Genomic DNA, 19289 nt, shown 5'->3' on the forward strand with positions numbered 1-19289 from the left:
TTGCCTCTGTTTCTAAATTACCTGCCCTATTTAAGTAAAGATCTTCAGTTTTGAAGTCTCCTGAGGCTCTCCTGAGCCATGTTTTCTGCCATTCTCTCTTTCTGTGCAATGACCCACCATATTGCTACTACCCTCTTTGGATGCCTGTCAGGACTCTTGTTTGCTGATAACAAACCTACCTTTTGATCATGAGTTTGTCTATGCATTTGGAATATAGCCCAATAATATATATGCATTTCCATCCTGACTCTCTGGTCGTTACTGACAATAACAGCCCCATAAGTCATGAATCTTGTCTTCCCATGCAAAGATGATACTGAAAAAATTGTGTGTTCTTTGATTGATGTCAGATTTAATAAACAAATACATTTTGTGGTGAAAAGCAATATTTTTCTATTTAGACCTTTTGTGAACTTTAAGCGTTCTGCAACCTTCGGGAGGTCATTCATGCAATCCTTTCTTCATGAATTGAATATTGTAACATATATTGGGATCAACCATTCCCTATAACATAGCTTACAGCTAGTACAGAACACTGTAGCTAGGTTACTTACTAGCACTAAGCAAAGAGATCACATTACACTTGTCCTATTTTCCAACTGCTAGCTATAGTTCAGTTTAGAATTCATTTTAAATGCTTTTGTTTCTTTTTAAAGCACTTACCAGACCAGCTCCCTCTTATTTCAATAATTTATTCTATTCAACCATGCAGCAAACCCAGAGGCCTTCTTCACAGGATTTGTTGGCTGTTCCAAGGGCATGTTTTAAGCTTAGATGTGACTATGTATTTGTTGTCTATGCCCAAGAAGACCTTACCATTTACTGTTCGCCAAGGCTCTTCTATTTCTGCTTTTAAGGCAAGTCTGAAAACCTATTTGTATAAATTTGCTTTCATGAGAGTGTAGTAATATGTAATTTGTAAGTCTTGTTTAACATAGCACTATATGCTATGTCATTATTCTCAGGAACTAGAATGTCTCTTTATTGCTTTAAATAGCAACACTGCAGTACTTTTTCCTCTAATATGAAACTACAACATAGCAGTTCCCCTATTAACTATTGGACCAAAAAAGCAGGTGAAATGTGAAGGTGAACAGCTATTAGGCTTCATCCTTGCCCACCTAAGATTATCATTTATCTTCCCAAGCAACCACCAGGTACACAGCACAGTAGTTGTCAGCGTTGTCATGTCATGTCTTCCATGTATGCTCTAACCTGAGGTAACCGGAAGCCATTGTGTAGCCACTCCACACCTACAGCCCACTTCGAGGCTACAATTATTAGCTCCATCTCCACTCTAAATGCTATCGGTGAACTGGAACAACCAGCCTTCATGACCATTTCCAATCTCAGCCAGGATGTAACCAACTCTGCTGGATGTAATCAACTCTTACCACCAATTGTGTATTTTGCCAGTTTCCACACTCTTAGACTAAAAGAAATCTTATCATCCACATTAAGAAGACATATAGGCTGAAAATATTCTATACCCATGGAATCCTTTTCTTTAGGAATAAGGATACCTCCTACACTTCTCCACTCTAATAATCCCTTTCTACCAGTTTACGACCATCATCTTCCACAAAAATATCAAGACATCAGATGCCTTTTCATACACCTTGTGCAGAAACTGCCTTTGCATGATACAACTTGTCTTGAATCTCACTCCATTTTGGTGGGCTAGCATCCATTTGCTATTCTGTTTAACCTCCAGATGAAATACGTAGTGGCATCTCCACCCTCAAAATACCCCTCTAATTAACTTTTTCATACTTTTCAACTCCTTATTTCTCCTTACTAAATAAGGTCACATAATTTAAAGAATTCCTAAAGAAGGATGCACTAGTACACTCCACTCTTTCTGTAGTGTTTTAATATTCTCTTTCCTCCTCCAATGCATGCCTTCATTGCTTTGTAAGAGACCTTAATTCCTGAATCAGACTGTTTCTACATGCCATCTTGATTTCAGTACACATTGTCCATTTTCCTTTTCCTGGAACCTACCAAATCTTGCCATTCCATATTCATAAATTATTTTATAAATACATTTCACTGGTCTACTCATGACCTCGCCATTTCACAGCAACAGCTTTGAGAACCCTTTATAACCATCTAGACATACACGAGAATGTTTTATAAAATGTGTCCATTCTTAATCACATAATCTAATATTGTATACAGTCAAGGTGTCTGCTATGGTTTTCATGATAGAACTACTCTTTTTTTTTTTAAATGCTCTTAAATCTGAAATACTGATCGACCAATGTATGCTAATATAAGTCAATTATTGGTAGACATGATTGAGATTATTTTGTTATATAAAAATCAGTTACTGATATAAAATTATCAATTTCAATTATATCGATTTCAAACTGGTCAAAATGATCATCTTGGTCATTCTACTGTTAAACATGCAAGGCCATTAATTTGAAAAGTATGTTTAATCCAAAATTTAAAACGGTTATCAGTTACTGTAAGTAACCCCCACCAAACATGTCCTGCATCTGCTGATCGGTTCTGTTCCCAGTTAGGAGGTACTGTAACCTGCATTCCTATATGCAAAATTATTTCAGAAATGTATAGTTTGGGGATAATTGCCTAGGATTTCAGTGCTTCAGAAGAGACCACATCAACAAAATGGGATTAATGTCAGGACTTTGACTTGGCCATTCCAAATAACAGATGTTTCTGTTATTCTGTTTGACCTATGCTATTGTTGATTTACTCATGTGCTTTGGATCATTTTGTAAGAGCCAACAGGTAAAGTTGACCTACAGGATTGAGTTCAACCACCACATCACACGCAGACCTTAGTTCAACATTTAAAATGCTTTCTAATTAGAGCACTTTTTTATGGATTACCTGACATGATTGATCAAGGCTCACCGTGCCTAAAACAAAAGTCTAGTGGTTTAAAACTTGTTAAATAAACTAAGCTGACATAAATAAACCAAATAAACTAAGCTGAACATTTCGTGTGACAGCACTACAGGACAACATAACTCTTCTAAAAAAATTTTTGTGCCTCATTTTGGCTCGCCTCTTTACTGCTTTAAATAGCACCACAGCAGTACTCTTTCTGTAATGTGAAACTACAACATAGCATTTCCTCAAAGCTACTGGACCAATCAAATCTGTTTATAACTTTAAAACATCCATTCAGAAAACAGAAAGCCTCTTTTGCTGTTGAACAGTTGAACAAGGTACTGATTCATTAGATTTTACTATCTCACTGTCTAAACAGTAAAAATGTTTAGTCATTTTTTCTCTCTTTGCTTCTTCATAACTGGTAAGTCATATTTTAAATAAACAATATGTTTATCCTACAATCTACCTGTTAAGTACATGGTACATATAAATAACTGGTGGATTCTAGCCATTAAAAATTTTCTTTTTTTTCTCTCCAGTTAAAACCTCTGCAGTCAATGAAATTCAAGTACAAACAGTTAGGCAGGGACTTAGTGTAGCAATTAAATGTGGCCAAAATATAGTCCAAGACAGAAAAAATCCCAAGCATTTTTTTGTTTGGTATAAAATGAGTTTAGGAAAGGTGCCTCAGTACATTATGAGAACATTTGAGGATAGTACAAAGTACAGATTTGCTCGAGCATTTGAAAATGGCCACTTCACTGTTTCTGTGAGTGAAGTGATGTTTGACCTCATTATTAATGATGTCTCAGAAGATGACATTGGAACATACTTCTGTGGAACAGTGAAGGCAAATGTTGTAGAGTTTGGATCTGGGACCCTTCTGCTATTTCAAGGTAACTGCTTGCACAGGTTTACTGTTTGGCTACTTTTTTTTTTCATTGCAAGTAATGAGAGAGAACCATGAATCAGAATTCATGATTCTCTCTCATTATTTCCTGTTTTTACACATTTTTCAAGCTGAAAAGATCAAGTGGCAGCTTCAGACTGAAATGGTTTTCAAGGACAGAGAATATTCTACAGTCCAGTGTTCACTACAAGCTGTTACTGAGAGTTGCTCAGGAGAACACAGTGTCTACTGGTTCAGACATGGCTCAAACAAATCTCGTCCAGAAATCATTTACACTCATGGAAACAGGAGTGATCAGTGTAAGACAGACTCTGATGCCGGATCTCCTACATGGACTTGTGTCTACGACCTTCCCAGGAGTTACACCAGACATTCTGATGGTGGAACTTATTACTGTGCTGTGGCTGCATGTGGGGAAATACTCTTTGGAAATGGAACTAAAGTTGATGTTGAAGGTATGAATTTTTATAAAACAGGAGATCTCCTAGAATAACGAAATAATGACTACATTGCATAGTTTTAGTTAGAGGGCACCTTTGCCCCTACATTGTGTGATATTGATCCACAATATTTTTCATGATTTCAGAATATAATCTCTGGATTGTTATTGCACTGGCAACATCCAGTATATTTAACATTATTATGGTAGTTTTGGTTGGAATTCTATTTAAAAATCAACAGAAAGGTACGTTTTCTCTTTCACTACTGCTATTTTGTAACAATCTGCTAAATGTAAACACTTACTAAAGGTAAGTATTAGTAGGTTATTACCAGGAATATTACTAATAGTCCTATTTTTTCATAAAGGTGCTTCCAATTACAATCAAAGTCACATAAATCAGGTAATTGAGTAATCTGTCATGCCAATTCATGCGTTCATTTTCTTAATAATATACATGGATCTGTCCACAATAATGTATTTGTACAAAATACAGAATTATATTTTTAGCTCTGTGTGTATTTTGTCCTGTGAGTAGTTCGTAACGGCTCTTGTTCTGCCTCAGGCTGAGGACTTTGATGTGTCAAACTACACGGCTGTGAGATTTACACAGAAACCTTTGCGATATCCAGAGTCAAAGACAGTCAAGATGTTGAAATACAGATTAACGTGAAATGAATATCCATCAAAATCACCACCAGCATGGACAGGTATCTCTACATTTTAAGAAAGCTTAATGATATGAGTCAAGTTCTTTGAATGGTTCATGTAAACAACTATATAACAGCTTCAAAGATAGGTAAATAAACTTATAACCCATTGTGAGAAACTGTTATCAGGGAGTAACTATCATTTTAAGGCATCTAAACTGTGGTATGCAGTGTGCCTAGACTGCACAGAGACCTGAGGCTCACCCAAATAAGAAATGTTCCTCTGTGAAAACTTTACCAGATATTCATGAAACCACACCCTCAATGAACTCTGATCTTACTTTTAGGTGCTTTGATATATTGTAACAACTATATTGAATCTATAAATTTTTACTATGTTGCACGAGGAAATTTAATATGAGATTCATTTAATGTGTGAGTACTTAACCAGTACACCTAAATAGCAAGCTAAAAATCCATGATGTCAATTGAAACATACAAGCATATCTGACAAATTTTGCAATATTCAGAAAACACGTGCAGTACTGTGAATTTTTTGCTAAACACACTAAGCAAATTATTCTGCCTGTTATTGTTTTCACAGGTAATGTGTTTTCTGATACAATTTACACAAAGCAATAGAGGCATGATATGATGCATAAAATATCCACATTAGGGTCACGCATTTGATATGGTTCAGTGTACTTTTATCTAACATGCAAGATGACCAATTATAGAGTGTGAGCAGGCCATCTGAGGCTGAGACTATTACTTCTTATCGTAAGATAAATTAACATTATCACCCACATTACACACATCTGATCTTACCTTACTTTTTGGAGTGACAGAAAGGGTAGTCTGGCAAAACAATCAATGAGTCACGTCAAGTCAAATTTATTTCTAGAGTACTTTTTACAACAGTTATTTTCACAAAGAAGCTTTATAAATGTCTGAGTTCAAGCCCCAATGAGCAAGCCAAAGGGGACAGTGGCAAGGAAAAACTCCTTAGAACATGAGGAAAAAACCTTTAGAAAAACCAACACTGCTCTGTTCTCCATCTTGCTTACTGAAAAAAATGTCTTATGTCCACCTAGAAAACATATAGGATCTTTTAAAAATGGAGAATAATATGAATCAGCTACAAATGTGGCCTGTGTACCTTTCTGCCAGTAAATTTATGTGAAGCTAGTTTTAATAACTACCATTATGTTTAGTTTTGGTTTAATTTTCTTTTCTTGCTTTTCTCTATTCACTACTAACCTACATCCACAGTTTCACACACCATTTTAATATGAATTATTATATTGAGTAATGCCATCAAGCAGGCTTGAAGAGATGGGTAATTCAATTTTATTCCAGTTTAGGTAGGTCAGGGCTCTGACTCTAGTGTTAGCCAAAACCAATAGTTATTAGCATAATGTAGAATAAAGCTTCATTTTTACACTAGATTGATTCTACTATTTATTTTCAAGAACATCATCATAAATGCAACACTTCTAACCTCACTACATCATAACCTTAACCAGAAAAGTGAATTAATAATAGGTTCTCTGTAACACTAACTTTATACATGTAATGGCAATGGTGTAGGGGCAAGTATCTTCTATTCATGGTAAGAAAAATGAATGTTCTACAATAGTGTCTACAATGTAAACGTTAACATTAACATTACCCTTGTCATTGTTTTGTGTGTCATCATTGCATCAGTCACAAGAAGTCTGAGATTCAAAGACAAAAAAGAAAAAAGGAGGTGGAGTTTGTTAGTTTGAAATTTGGTTTGGCAGGGCAGTGTATGCTACATTTTGCCATTTTTAGTCCTGGTGAGTGAATTTGTGGTTATATTTTACCATGATTTTATTCAAAGTTCACCTAGTAATGTGAATTTGGTATTACAAAAGTTGCAGGACTAATAAAAAAGCCCCAGGGCTACAGCTCCATAGCCACAGGCTAGGCAGGCCACTGGCTGTATGGTTAGCAATATGTTTCAAAATGAGTTATACGAGCATGTACAAACTGAGCTGGTGTGTTGGGATAAAGTGTCGCCCCTTGAGGAGTTCATTTGCATGGTGATTTGTTTCAACGATATTCTAAAGTATGACAATAGAAGACCAACGTCCCACTTGCAAGAGCTAGTGGGGTTATTATTTCATTCCTCATTATTCTGCCTTTATTTTCATCTTTTACCTCAACACATTATAGGTTACATTTGATTTATGAAGTATAATTTATGAAGTATATACTTGATTTATGAAGTATAATTTATGAAGTATAATTATTTTAATTAAATTTAATTAAATCTCTTTATATAATATTCTGTTTTATTCCTTTACATTTAGTTTTCTATTTAAATCAACAAAATTTAATATTTTATATTTGGTGAAAACATTCCCAAGTTGATAAATATCTCATTGTCATGGTTGGCCAGCCATCCAGCAGGAGGGACACGCCCACTGCTACTAGGGATTACACCACTCACTCACACTGCTCTCAATCACCTGCTTATTAAATGTTTTCACCCGTTACCTATTTTCTTCTCCACCTATTTAAACCCACAGATCCAAGAAGATTGCGCTGGACTACAGATCAGAGAGTCTCTACAAATTGCTGCGCTGTCTTTGTGAAAAGGGATTGTTTTTTTGTTTATTTTATCAGTGCTTCTCTTAGTTATGCTCTTATGGAGAATAAAGAGCACTTGTTTGCTACCCCACCTCTTGCTTCCTCTGTGCTGTCTATGTCACACTCCTGGAGATACCTAATTATATCCAGAAGTCTATGTGAAGCACTAGAATTGTCACCATGTTTGAAACGTGCTATACAAATAAACTTGCCTCACCTTGCCTTGATGTTGTTTCAGATCATAAGGTTTCTGTCCCAATTAATGTTTTGAATTAGAGATCCTTCACTCCTCTAGCTCTCATAAATTCTGGTGAAGTCAGCACTTTCATAGACGAGAGCTTAATGCGAGAACTACACATTTCCTGTATACTCCTCTCTCATCCTATAAATATTAGAAACAATGACAGCAGACCTGTCGGTAAAGGCTATGTTACGACCCTGTCTAGATGGTGAGGTCACAACAGCACTTTGAAAAGATTGGTAGCAGGATGGTAGGTGGGATGATTTATCACTGGACTAAACCAGTAGACGAGGTGAAATTTTGTGTATTTAAATGGTGAACAAAGACACACATCTATATACAAACACTGAATAGCTTCAGGAGTGGTTATTTGCCAACATATCAAACAAAACCCACACTACCAAAAGAAACACCACAACTAACTACACTTTACAGGACAAAAATAAAATACAATCCTACACTAACTCCCTGACAATAAACAGACAATAACCCCAAACCCGAACCAACAGGCACCACTTCCTACAATCAGTAATTATATGTAAACATACAGAAAAACCTTACAACTATCACAGGGATCACAATCATATATAAACACAGGGAATACTAACATACAAATCTACACATACACAAGCTAACTAGGCATATCAAGACAAGGTAAGCACAGCAAAACACTAACACAAAAAGGAGCTTGGGCAACCGCCGTTTTCTTGCAGCAGTGTCCCTATATAAGTCACAGCAAGACCAGCAATCACTCAATGAGGGGCGGGGCTAGCGACAAGGTGCACAGACAGCCCCAAATCCCGAACTGAATAAGGAGCACACTGCAGCACTCCTGGAGTGTAACAGTTATATTCTTCATAACATAATCCACCTTCACAAATTGAAACCTGATCATTTTTATCACATATACCCCAATGCATTGAACATCAACCACAAAATCCAGTGGACTCATGGTCTGCTAGAGCAAGCATAACCTAAAAGGTAAAAATCACTGACCAATTTTTCCCTCAACCTACATGGATTTCAGGGATGGGTTTACAGAACCAAAGCCACCTCAGCACCCACATCAACCCTGGAATTTTCAGTTGATCTCAGTGCAAATACAATTCCTATTAGGGCTAGGTTCTAGCCTCTCTTTTTCTACCAGAATCTCAGGCCATGGAGGGCTACATTGACGAAGCCTATAAACAAGGCTTCATTTGACCATTTACTTCCCCTTTGTCCACAGGGTTTTTTGTTAAAAAGAAGGATGTTGCTCTAAGGCCATGCATAGACTGTTGTGAAGCTTCACCTGCACATTATATATAACTTCATCTTCATAAGGGAAAGAGTGGAAGGAAGAGTTCAGTACAATCTGAAGCCACTTTGAGTACCTGTCTATACTGCATGGAATCTCCACTGAAAAGTGGAGAGGGCCAATTCCCACAAGATTACATCTCCTTCCTGGATTATATCTGAGGGAATACAGATGGATGACCACAAGATAGAGGCAGTGCACTCATGACCCAAAAAGCTCTCTGTGAAAGCACTGTAACACTTCCTTTTTTACCAAAATCCATCAGTTTTAACCACAGGTCCATCCAAAGTTAAATTTGGATTGCTGTTCCAATCACTTCCATGTTGCAGGGAAAGAAGTTGGATTGGACCCCCAAGTCAGAGAAAGCGTTCTCTATGTTGACAAAGAGGTTCAGAATGGCCCCTCTTCTCAAGGACCTGGATCCCTCTTGACCATTTATGGTGAAGGTGGACATCACTGTGTGTTGTCCCAAAGACAAGCTGAGGTAAGTGATCTCCAACTTCATCTACAGAATCCTCAAATGGAATTGATAATATCAAATCAAGAATATCAACTATCCATTTACTTTCAGAGTACAACACCATGTTTGGCCTCAGCACAGTTAATGCAATAATACTGTGGGACCTGTAGTTTTGACCTCTGTCCACCACCAATTACCAGTCTTACACGTCACCCTATCTACTCATATTTATAGCTTGCGTTCACTCTCCAACATGTTGCCCCTCTGGCACAAACTTAATTGCTTTATTACCACTACCACTCTGTGATGTGTTAACTTATAGATGCTTATTATCAAATAAACACTCTAATACTTTAAACACTTTATTTATTTCTCCACACTTTCCCAGTAAATCCATTGGCCTTGTTTTCCATGCAATACTCTGCTGTGCACCATGCATCTTCTTCTTGCTAAAATGATCCTTCATACACCTTCTTTCAGGCAATGTGGCCTTATTAAATGCTTTTCAGGAATCACTTGACCCAAGGCCTATTTTTCCATTGCACTCATCCAATGGCATCCTTTTACTCTAAGGAACTCTTGGCTAACTGCTCCACCAGTTGTGAATTCCACTTCCTCCCTGATTTCATCACTAGTGCAACTGTTTTTATCACTACATCATTCAATCCATAAAAAAATTAACTCAAGAGCCACCTTAGCACATTTAAGTTCCTCAGTTAAGATTGTCAGTGGTATCTCCAGCACTCCCATCCAATACCATGCTATACTACATAAACATTGCAGCCTATTTCTAATTTATTCAGAATCCTCTACAGCCTCTCTACTACTGTAATTGGGACCTCATACACACATTAGTTAGTGGCCATATAATATGTGACAGTATGCCAAACTGGAAACACCACTACCACAATTTCAATTTGCTTGCAAGATATAATTATTTATGCTTTTTAACAAACTCTAGCACTTATTGTTTATAGCACTTATCATTGTTTAAGATAGAGCTTATGTATTTTTGCACTTCTAGGTATCAGCATTTATCCCTGTATTCTACAGTATTCTAGTTCATTGGTATGTTTAATTCTAACCTACTACACTGTACTTGGATATATTCTATGAGTAAATAACAAAGCAGTTTTGTAAGTCGCTCTGGATACGAGCGTCTGCTAAATGCCATAAATGTGAATGTAATTACTCAGTACTATTAATAGCCTTCAACAATTCTTCCTTTAGCCTGACAACCTGCTCTTTAGCATTTAGTGCTGTACTGTACCATCTACCTAAACTCATCACTTCTCCTTCCATTAAGAAATTTTCCTGCACAAGTTTTCCATTAACAATTATTAGACTTCTATATTTGTTAGATTTAACCTTCATCCTTGCGTATCTAAGATTATCATTTATCTTCTCTAGTGACCACCAGGTACACAGCACAGTAGTTGTCAGCGTTGTCATGTCTTCCATGTATGCCCTAACCTGAGGTAACCAGAAGCCATTGTGTAGCCACTCCACACCTACAACCCACTTCGGGGCTCCATCTCCACTTTAAACAGTAACATAAAATGGAACAACGAGCCATCATGCCCATTTCCAATCTCAGCCAGGATATGCTTAACCATTAGTAATTTTATGTGCAACCTGTAAGAATTCACATGCTTTACATAAGAAGTTATGTGGCACTGGACCAAATGTTTTAGCTAAATATAAGAAAACCACATGTAGGTCCCTATTCTATTTCTATCCTGCCTGAATCAGATGCCAAATCATATTACTATTCTCCAAACAACCTGCAAATCCAGAAATGCCTGCCAGTTGTATTGATATACCAATTAGTTTATTTGTCTTCAAGTATGCTTCCAGTCTCCACAATGTAGGAAAGAATCTTACCTTCCACATTAAGAAGATTACTAAATAAGGTTTTAACATAATTGAAAGAATTCCTAAAGAAGGCTGCACTAGCACACACCACTCTTTCTGTAGTGTATTAATACCCTTTTTCCTCATCCAATACATGTCTTCATTGCTTTCTAAGAGACCATAATTCCTGAATCAGACTGGTTCTGGTTTAATTCATATGATTATGTAGCATTTCATTGGGTGGAGGGTTTTGGGTTGAAGAAGCAATAAACTGAGAATAGCTTTGTTATAAACATAATATTTGTTTTCCACTATTCAATTGGTATATTGTTGAGTGCTAAATCTTACCTTCAGCCAAGTCAGCTGTCAAAGTATAGGCACATGTTAACTGGCAGCAGGATGAACATAGCAAAATGCAAAAAATAAAATAAAAATCACATCAATATACACAATTTTAATAGTAGTGCCTGACTTGTTAACAATTTCAACATTGTTGGTGAAACCCATGTTAGGCAAAACATTGTGTTCTAAGTATACAGTGTATAAACTCAAAATATTTATTTTACCTCACATTAACTCAGAAAGATGATGCGTAAATGTAAACAAATCAACTTAAGTTGATGTTATTAGCTTTTATCCCATTCAGTTGAAAAAACAAACAAAAACTCACAAAACACCACAAAATTCCGCAAGGTAACGTCAACTAGGGGAGAGCCTATTAAGGAGTGTGTTCCGGTTCCTTGATTTGACAGCTGTTTTTCCAAAGCCTCCAGATTGTTTTTCTTTTTCTTTTGCACCTCTTTGATGTCCCTTGGACTTTGAGACGAAGCACACTTTTCCTTCTGACTCAGCTCAGCATTGTGATCAGCAGTCTTAAGCAGCACATTTATATCCTGCTCTATTCTCTTCTTTTTTGCTTTTATCTCAATTATCTCCTCCATTAGTCCTTTCCTCTTCTGTGTTTTCTGCTCATCTTGCTTTAGATGTATTTGGTTATCAAGATACATGTGATATTTCTGGCTGGCAGCAACTGCAGATAGGAGTAGATTCTTCATGCTGACTATGTTGAGTAGCCCTCCAACATTATTCACATGGTCATGAACGATCCACTGAGAAATTAGTGAATGCTCTTTTAAGGTTCTCCACGATTACCATCTTCTTACCTGAAAAACCTCTGTCAACAGCGAATGGACCATTTGAGAGGACCAGGAGTTTTATCATGTCCAACAGATGGCAAAACTGTTGGATAAATGTGTATCGTCAAATTCATCCAACCTTCCACTTTGTTGGTTGAAGTTCCTGAAGGATTCTGACTCCGAAATGAGGCTGTGGTCATAAAAGTCACAAAACTCCCACAGAATGTAATCACAGCATTTTTCTTAATTGAAGCCAGGGTCACAATCTTTACTTCAACCCTCTCAACTCCCTCATTCTATATCCCCATTGTTGTGATTCCGGTTCCCTCCTCTGCATCTGTTTTTAAATTACCTGCCCTATTTAAGTCAAGATCTTCAGTTTTGAAGTCACCACCATATTGCTACTACCCTCTTTGGATGCCTGTCAGGACTCTTGTTTGCTCATAACAAACCTACCTTGTGATTATGAGTTTGTCTATGCATTTGGAATATTGCCCAATAATATATATGCATTTCCATCCTGACTCTCTGGTCGTTTCTGACAATAACAGACCCATAAGTCATGAATCTTGTCTTCACATGCAAAGATGATACTGAAAAAATTGTGTGTGTTCTTTGATTGATCTCAGATTTAATAAACAAATCAATTATGTGGTGAAAAGCAATATTTTCCAATTTAGACCTTTTGTGAAGTTTAAGTGTTCTGCAATCATCGGGAGGTCATTCATGCAATCGTTTCTTCATGAAATGAATACTGTAACATATATTGGGATCAACCATTCCCTATAGCATAGCTTACAGATAGTAAAGAACACTGTAGCTAGGTTACTTACTAGCACTAAGTAAAGAGATCATATTACACCTGTCCTATTTTCCACCTTCTAGCTACAGTTCAGTTTAGCATTCAGTGTAAATGCTTTTGTTTCTTTTTAAAGCACTTACCAAACCAGCTCCCTCTTATATCACTAATTTATTCTATTCAACCATGCAGCAAACCCCGAGGCCTTCTTCACAGATTTTGTTGGCTGTTCCAAAGGCATGCTCTAAGCTTAGATGTGACTATGTATTTGTTGTCTATGCCCAAGAAGACCTTACCATTTACTGTTCACCAAGGCTCTTCTATTTCTGCTTATAAGGCAAGTCTTAAAACCTACTTGTATAAATTTGCTTTCATGAGAGGATAATAATGTGTAATTTTGTGTTTCTGAAATTAAGTCTTGTTTAACATAGCTCTATATGCTATATCATTATTCTCAGGAACCAGAATGTCTCTTTATTGCTTTAAATGGCAATGCTGCAGTACTTTTTCCTCTAATATGAAACTACAACATAGCATTTCCTCTATTAACTATTGGACCAAAAAAGCAGGTGAAATGTGAAGGTGAACAGCTATTAGGCTTCATCCTTGCCCACCTAAAATTATCATTTATCTTCCCTAGCAACCACCAGGTACACAGCACAGTAGTTGTCAGTGTTGTCATGTCATGTCATGTCATGTCTTCCATGTATGCCCTAACCTAAGGTAACCGGAAGCCGTTGTGTAGCCACTCCACACCTACAACCCACTTCGAGGCTACAATTATTAGCTCTATCTCCACTCTAAATGCTAACGGTGAACTGGAACAACCAGTCATCATGCCCATTTCCAATCTCAGCCAGGTTGTAACCAACTCTGCTGGATGTAACCAACTCTTCAAGTATTTTGCCAGTCTCCACACTCTCACACTAAAAGAAATGTTATCATCCACATTAAGAAGACATATAGGCTGAAAATATTTTATACCCATGGAATCCTTTTCTTTAGGAATAAGGATACCTCCTACACTTCTCCACTCTAATAATCCCTTTCTACCAGTTTATGAACATCATCTTCCACAAAAAATATCAAGACCTCAAATGCCTTTTTATACACCTGATACGGCACTCCTTTAGGTCCTTGTGCAGATACTGCCTTTGCATGACACACCTTGTCTTGAACCTCACTCTATTTTGGTGGGCTAACATCCATTTGCTATTCTGTTTAACCCCCAGTTGGAATATGTAGTGGCAACTCCATCTCCTTTGACTTATTGTTATCTTTATAAACACCCTCAAAATACCCCTCTAATTAACTTTTTCATACTTTTCAACTCCTTATTTCTCCTTACTAAATAAGGTCACATAATTTAAAGAATTCCTAAAGAAGGCTGCACTAGCACACTCACCTCTTTCTGTAGTGTATTAATATCCTATTTCCTCCTCCAATGCACGCCTTCATTGCTTTCTAAGAGACCTTAATTCCTGAATGAGACTGTTTCTACATACCATCTTGACTTCACTACACATTGTCCCTTTTCCTTTTCCTGCAATCTACCAAATCTTGCCATTCCATATTCATAAATAACTTTTATAAATACATTTTACTGACCTACTCATGACCACAGCATATCACAGCAACAGCTTTGAGAACCCTTTACAACCATCTGGACTTACATGAGAATGTTTCATAAAATGTGTCCATTCTTAATCACATAATCTAATATTGTATACAGTCAAGGTGTCTGCTATGGTCTTCATGGTAGAACTACTCTTTTTTTTAAATACTCTTAAATCTGAAATACTGATAGACCAATATGCGCTAATATAAGTCAATAATTGGTAGACATGGTTGGGGTTATTTTGTTATATAAAAATAAGTTACTGATATAAAATTACCAATTTCAATTATATCGATTTCAAACTGGTCAAAATGATCATCTTGGTCATTCTACTGTTAAACATGCAAGGCCATTAATTTGAAAGCTATGTTTAATCCAGAATTTAAAACGGTTATCAGTTACTATAAGTAACCTCTACCAAACATGTCCTGCATCTGCTGATCAGTTCTGTTCCCAGTTAGGAGGTACTGTAACCTGCATTCAAATATGCAAAAATTTTTCAGAAATGTATAGTTTGGGGATAATTGCCTAGGATTTCAGTGCTTCAGAAGAGACCACATCAACAAAATGGGATTAATGTCAGGACTTTGAGCAGGAATGAGGTCAACCACCACATCACACGCAGATCTTAGTTCAACATTTAAAATGCTTTGTAATTAGAGCACTTTGTTATGGATTACCTTACATGATTGTTTTCAAGGCTCACCGTGCCTAAAACAAAAGTCTAGTGCTTTAAAACTTGTTAAATAAACTAAGCTGACATAAATACACCAAATAAACTAAGCTGAACATTTCGTGTGACAGCACTACAGGACAACATAACTCTTCTACATTTTTTCTGTGCCTCATTTTGGCTTGCCTCTTTACTGCTTTAAATAGCACCACAGAAGTACTCTTTCTGTAGTGTGAAACTACAGCATAGCATTTCCTCAAAGCTACTGGACCAATCAAATCTGTTTATAACTTTAAAACATTCATTCAGAAAACACAAAGCCTCTTTTGCTGTTGAACAGTTGAACAAGGTACTGATTCATTAGATTTTACTATCTCACTGTCTAAACAGTAAAAATGTTTAGTCATTTTTTCTCTCTTTGCTTCTTCATAACTGGTAAGTCATATTTTAAATAAACAATATGTTTATCCTACAAGCTACCTGTTAAGTACATGGTACATATAAATAACTGGTGGATTCTAGCCATTAAAAATTTTCTTTTTTTTCTCTCCAGTTAAAACCTCTGCAGTCAATGAAATTCAAGTACAAACAGTTAGGCAGGGACTTAGTGTGGCAATTAAATGTGGCCAAAACATAGTCCAAGACAGAAAAAATCCCAAGCATTTTTTTGTTTGGTATAAAATGAGTTTAGGAAAGGTGCCTCAGTACATTATGAGAACATCTGAGGATAGTACAAAGTACAGATTTGCTCGAGCATTTGAAAATGGCCACTTCACTGTTTCTGTGAGTGAAGTGATGTTTGACCTCATTATTAATGATGTCTCAGAAGATGACATTGGAACATACTTCTGTGGAACAGTGAAGGCAAATGTTGTAGAGTTTGGATCTGGGACCCTTCTGCTATTTCAAGGTAACTGCTTGCAAAGGTTTACTGTTCGGCTACTTTTTTTTTTCATTGCAAGTAATGAGAGAGAACCATGAATCAGAATTCATGATTCTCTCTCATTATTTCCTGTTTTTACACATTTTTCAAGCTGAAAAGATCAAGTGGCAGCTTCAGACTGAAATGGTTTTCAAGGACAGAGAATATTCTACAGTCCAGTGTTCACTACAAGCTGTTACTGAGAGTTGCTCAGGAGAACACAGTGTCTACTGGTTCAGACATGGCTCAAACAAATCTCGTCCAGAAATCATTTACACTCATGGAAACAGGAGTGATCAGTGTAAGACAGACTCTGATGCCGGATCTCCTACATGGACTTGTGTCTACGACCTTCCCAAGAGTTACACCAGACATTCTGATGGTGGAACTTATTACTGTGCTGTGGCTGCATGTGGGGAAATACTCTTTGGAAATGGAACTAAAGTTGATGTTGAAGGTAAAATCTATAATAAATTATGATACTTTTTATAATGGATTTTAACTGTATACCTAACTATAATGAATGGGAAAAATATACCATTGTCTATGAATGAATCTGCTTTTGACCTATCGCTTTTGATAATTTTAGAAAATAACAGATGGATTGTTACTGCTTTGATAATATGTAATGTGAGCTCTGTTATCATCATCATGGCTCTGTGTGGACTTCTATATAAGAATCATCAAAAAGGTTAGATAAACTACAATGTAATTAAAGATTTGTCTTTAATGTTGGAATTATTTTGATTTAAAAATTTTTGATATTGTCACAAATATTTGAACATTATTACATTTTTTTGAAAGGATCAGTTAATGGTCAATCAAGTCCCTCAAATAAGGTAAATTGTGAATTAATTGGCCTTCAAATAAAAATAGACTTAAAATCTACAAAATTACTTTTACTATACTCTTATTTTCTGCTTGGTTTATAACACCTCTCCTTCTCTGTCAGGTTGAAGACACAGATGGCTTGAACTATGCTGCTTTGAGATTTGCTCAGAAACCTTCCTCCTCTGGAATTTCCAGAGTTAAGGACAATTCAGATGTTTATGCCCGGGTCAGAATACAATAGGCTATTGATATGTTTAAATTTACATTCTGTAGGACAGACTTCAACTGGCAATAAAACTGAACTTCCTTTTCATACTGTGGCTCTGAATCTAACCCACTTTCTGAGACGCATACTTAATCCTAACCGGGGGTTACAGCCACATGCAGAAATGCATAAACTGCAAAACAACATGTACATTCTACAGCACAATTACGGGCAGTATATTAAATTTACAGTATCTGAACTGTACATTTAATTTACAGCTTGTTACTGTATTATGTTATTACAGTATTTTCTTGCCTACTTTTAACTGGCAGCAAAGACTTCAGTATAGCTCTGTACATTTATAGAAGCTAAATAAATTTTACATTCTGTTACTGTATAAACAGTAAAATTACTACATTGCATTATATTGCACTTTACTGCTATGAGATTAATGTAATTTTACAAAATCTGTGGTTATTTTTAAGAGACTGTTGCTGCATACTTACAGGCAAATTACTATCACAACTGACATTACATTATTCAGAAACTATATCTTCACGGCTCTGATGACTAAATTAATAATGTAACTGCTGTGATAAGTATTTTGAGGCAACAAGCATGAAAACAATTAAGATTACTAAATAATTTTTTTTAAACTTCACTTATAACTAATTTAGATTTTCATGCAGATCTGTCCTCTCCACAATGAATTATATAGTAAAAAAAAACTTTTCTTGAATATCAAGACTTTTGTCTTATTTCATATTCACATACAATATCTTTCCAAACTCAATGCATGGGTTTTTAACACTACATAATTGTTAAAGAAACAGTTTAATAAATCTAATTTTCCACTCACACTAGATGTAGTGAAATGTGAGCTATTTGGGTGACTATTTGTTCCAGTGTTTGATAGCAACACTATCTTTGCAGCTTCACTTTTAAACTAAAGAAGCAAACTCTGGACTCCAAACATATCTTGGCTGATCAACTACATTTAGGTAAATTGTGCAAATTGGATTATTGGCCAAAATGGTGCTTTACAAATAACCAAAAAATAAGGTCTCTAGGAATGTATGAAACATTTTATACTAATAAATATTATTTATGGACAGGCTGTCTGGTCCTCTTGCTCATTACTTTGCCTCTGCTTGGCTTTGATCCCCTCTTTGGGTTCATCCTAAAGAAATGTATGGGGGAAAAAGAATGAAACATACACTATTATGAAATAAAAACAGGAGCACTGGCAAGTTAACATTGGGTCTGAAGACCCATCTATTTGCAGAATATTTAAAGGACAACTGACACTGTTCCCATATTGACTGAGTAATTTAGTACTTATTGTAAGGTATTGCTTATGTACCCTAGCACTTATTGTTTATTGCACTTATCATTGTTTAAGATGGACCTTATGTATTTTGTACTTCTAGGTATCAGCATTGATCCCTGTATTCTACAGTATTCTAGTTCATTGGTATATTGGACTCTGACCTACTTTACTGTACTAGGATATTGTATGAGTAAATGACAAAGCACTTTTGTAAGTTGCTCTGGATAAGAGCGTCTGCTAAATGCCGTAAATGTAAATGTAAATGCTATGGCCTTTCAAAGTAGAACTGCTCATAATATATTTGTACTCCAAAATACTAATAAACCAAAATATACACTAATATAGGTAACCTATTGGAAGACATGGTGTTTTTGTTGTTGTTGTTAAGGCTATTATATGCAATTTCAAATTGCGATTTTCAAATTGCAATTTCGAAATGA

The 19289-nt window shown here is 36.1% G+C and overlaps 2 protein-coding genes across 2 annotated transcripts; both read left to right on the forward strand.

Moving 5' to 3' along the window:
- Positions 1 to 3162: 3162 nt before the first annotated feature.
- Positions 3163 to 7704, forward strand: LOC118240123 (uncharacterized). Its single transcript, XM_035519962.2, has 7 exons — positions 3163 to 3289; positions 3408 to 3764; positions 3889 to 4233; positions 4365 to 4463; positions 4586 to 4620; positions 4783 to 4927; positions 7423 to 7704. Exons 1-6 carry the CDS (start codon positions 3250 to 3252, stop codon positions 4888 to 4890), a joined length of 984 nt encoding a protein of 327 aa, XP_035375855.2. The 5' UTR covers positions 3163 to 3249; the 3' UTR covers positions 4891 to 4927; positions 7423 to 7704.
- Positions 7705 to 15867: 8163 nt separating this feature from the next.
- Positions 15868 to 19048, forward strand: LOC145643496 (uncharacterized). The gene is made up of 6 exons (XM_081694920.1): positions 15868 to 15996; positions 16115 to 16471; positions 16596 to 16940; positions 17073 to 17174; positions 17288 to 17322; positions 17436 to 19048. Exons 1-6 carry the CDS (start codon positions 15957 to 15959, stop codon positions 17553 to 17555), a joined length of 999 nt encoding a protein of 332 aa, XP_081551046.1. The 5' UTR covers positions 15868 to 15956; the 3' UTR covers positions 17556 to 19048.
- Positions 19049 to 19289: the final 241 nt, after the last annotated feature.

The sequence above is a fragment of the Electrophorus electricus genome, chromosome 13, assembly GCF_041902795.1.
Source record: "Electrophorus electricus isolate QZ-2024a chromosome 13, ASM4190279v1, whole genome shotgun sequence".
In the NCBI taxonomy this organism is placed as follows: domain Eukaryota; kingdom Metazoa; phylum Chordata; class Actinopteri; order Gymnotiformes; family Gymnotidae; genus Electrophorus; species Electrophorus electricus.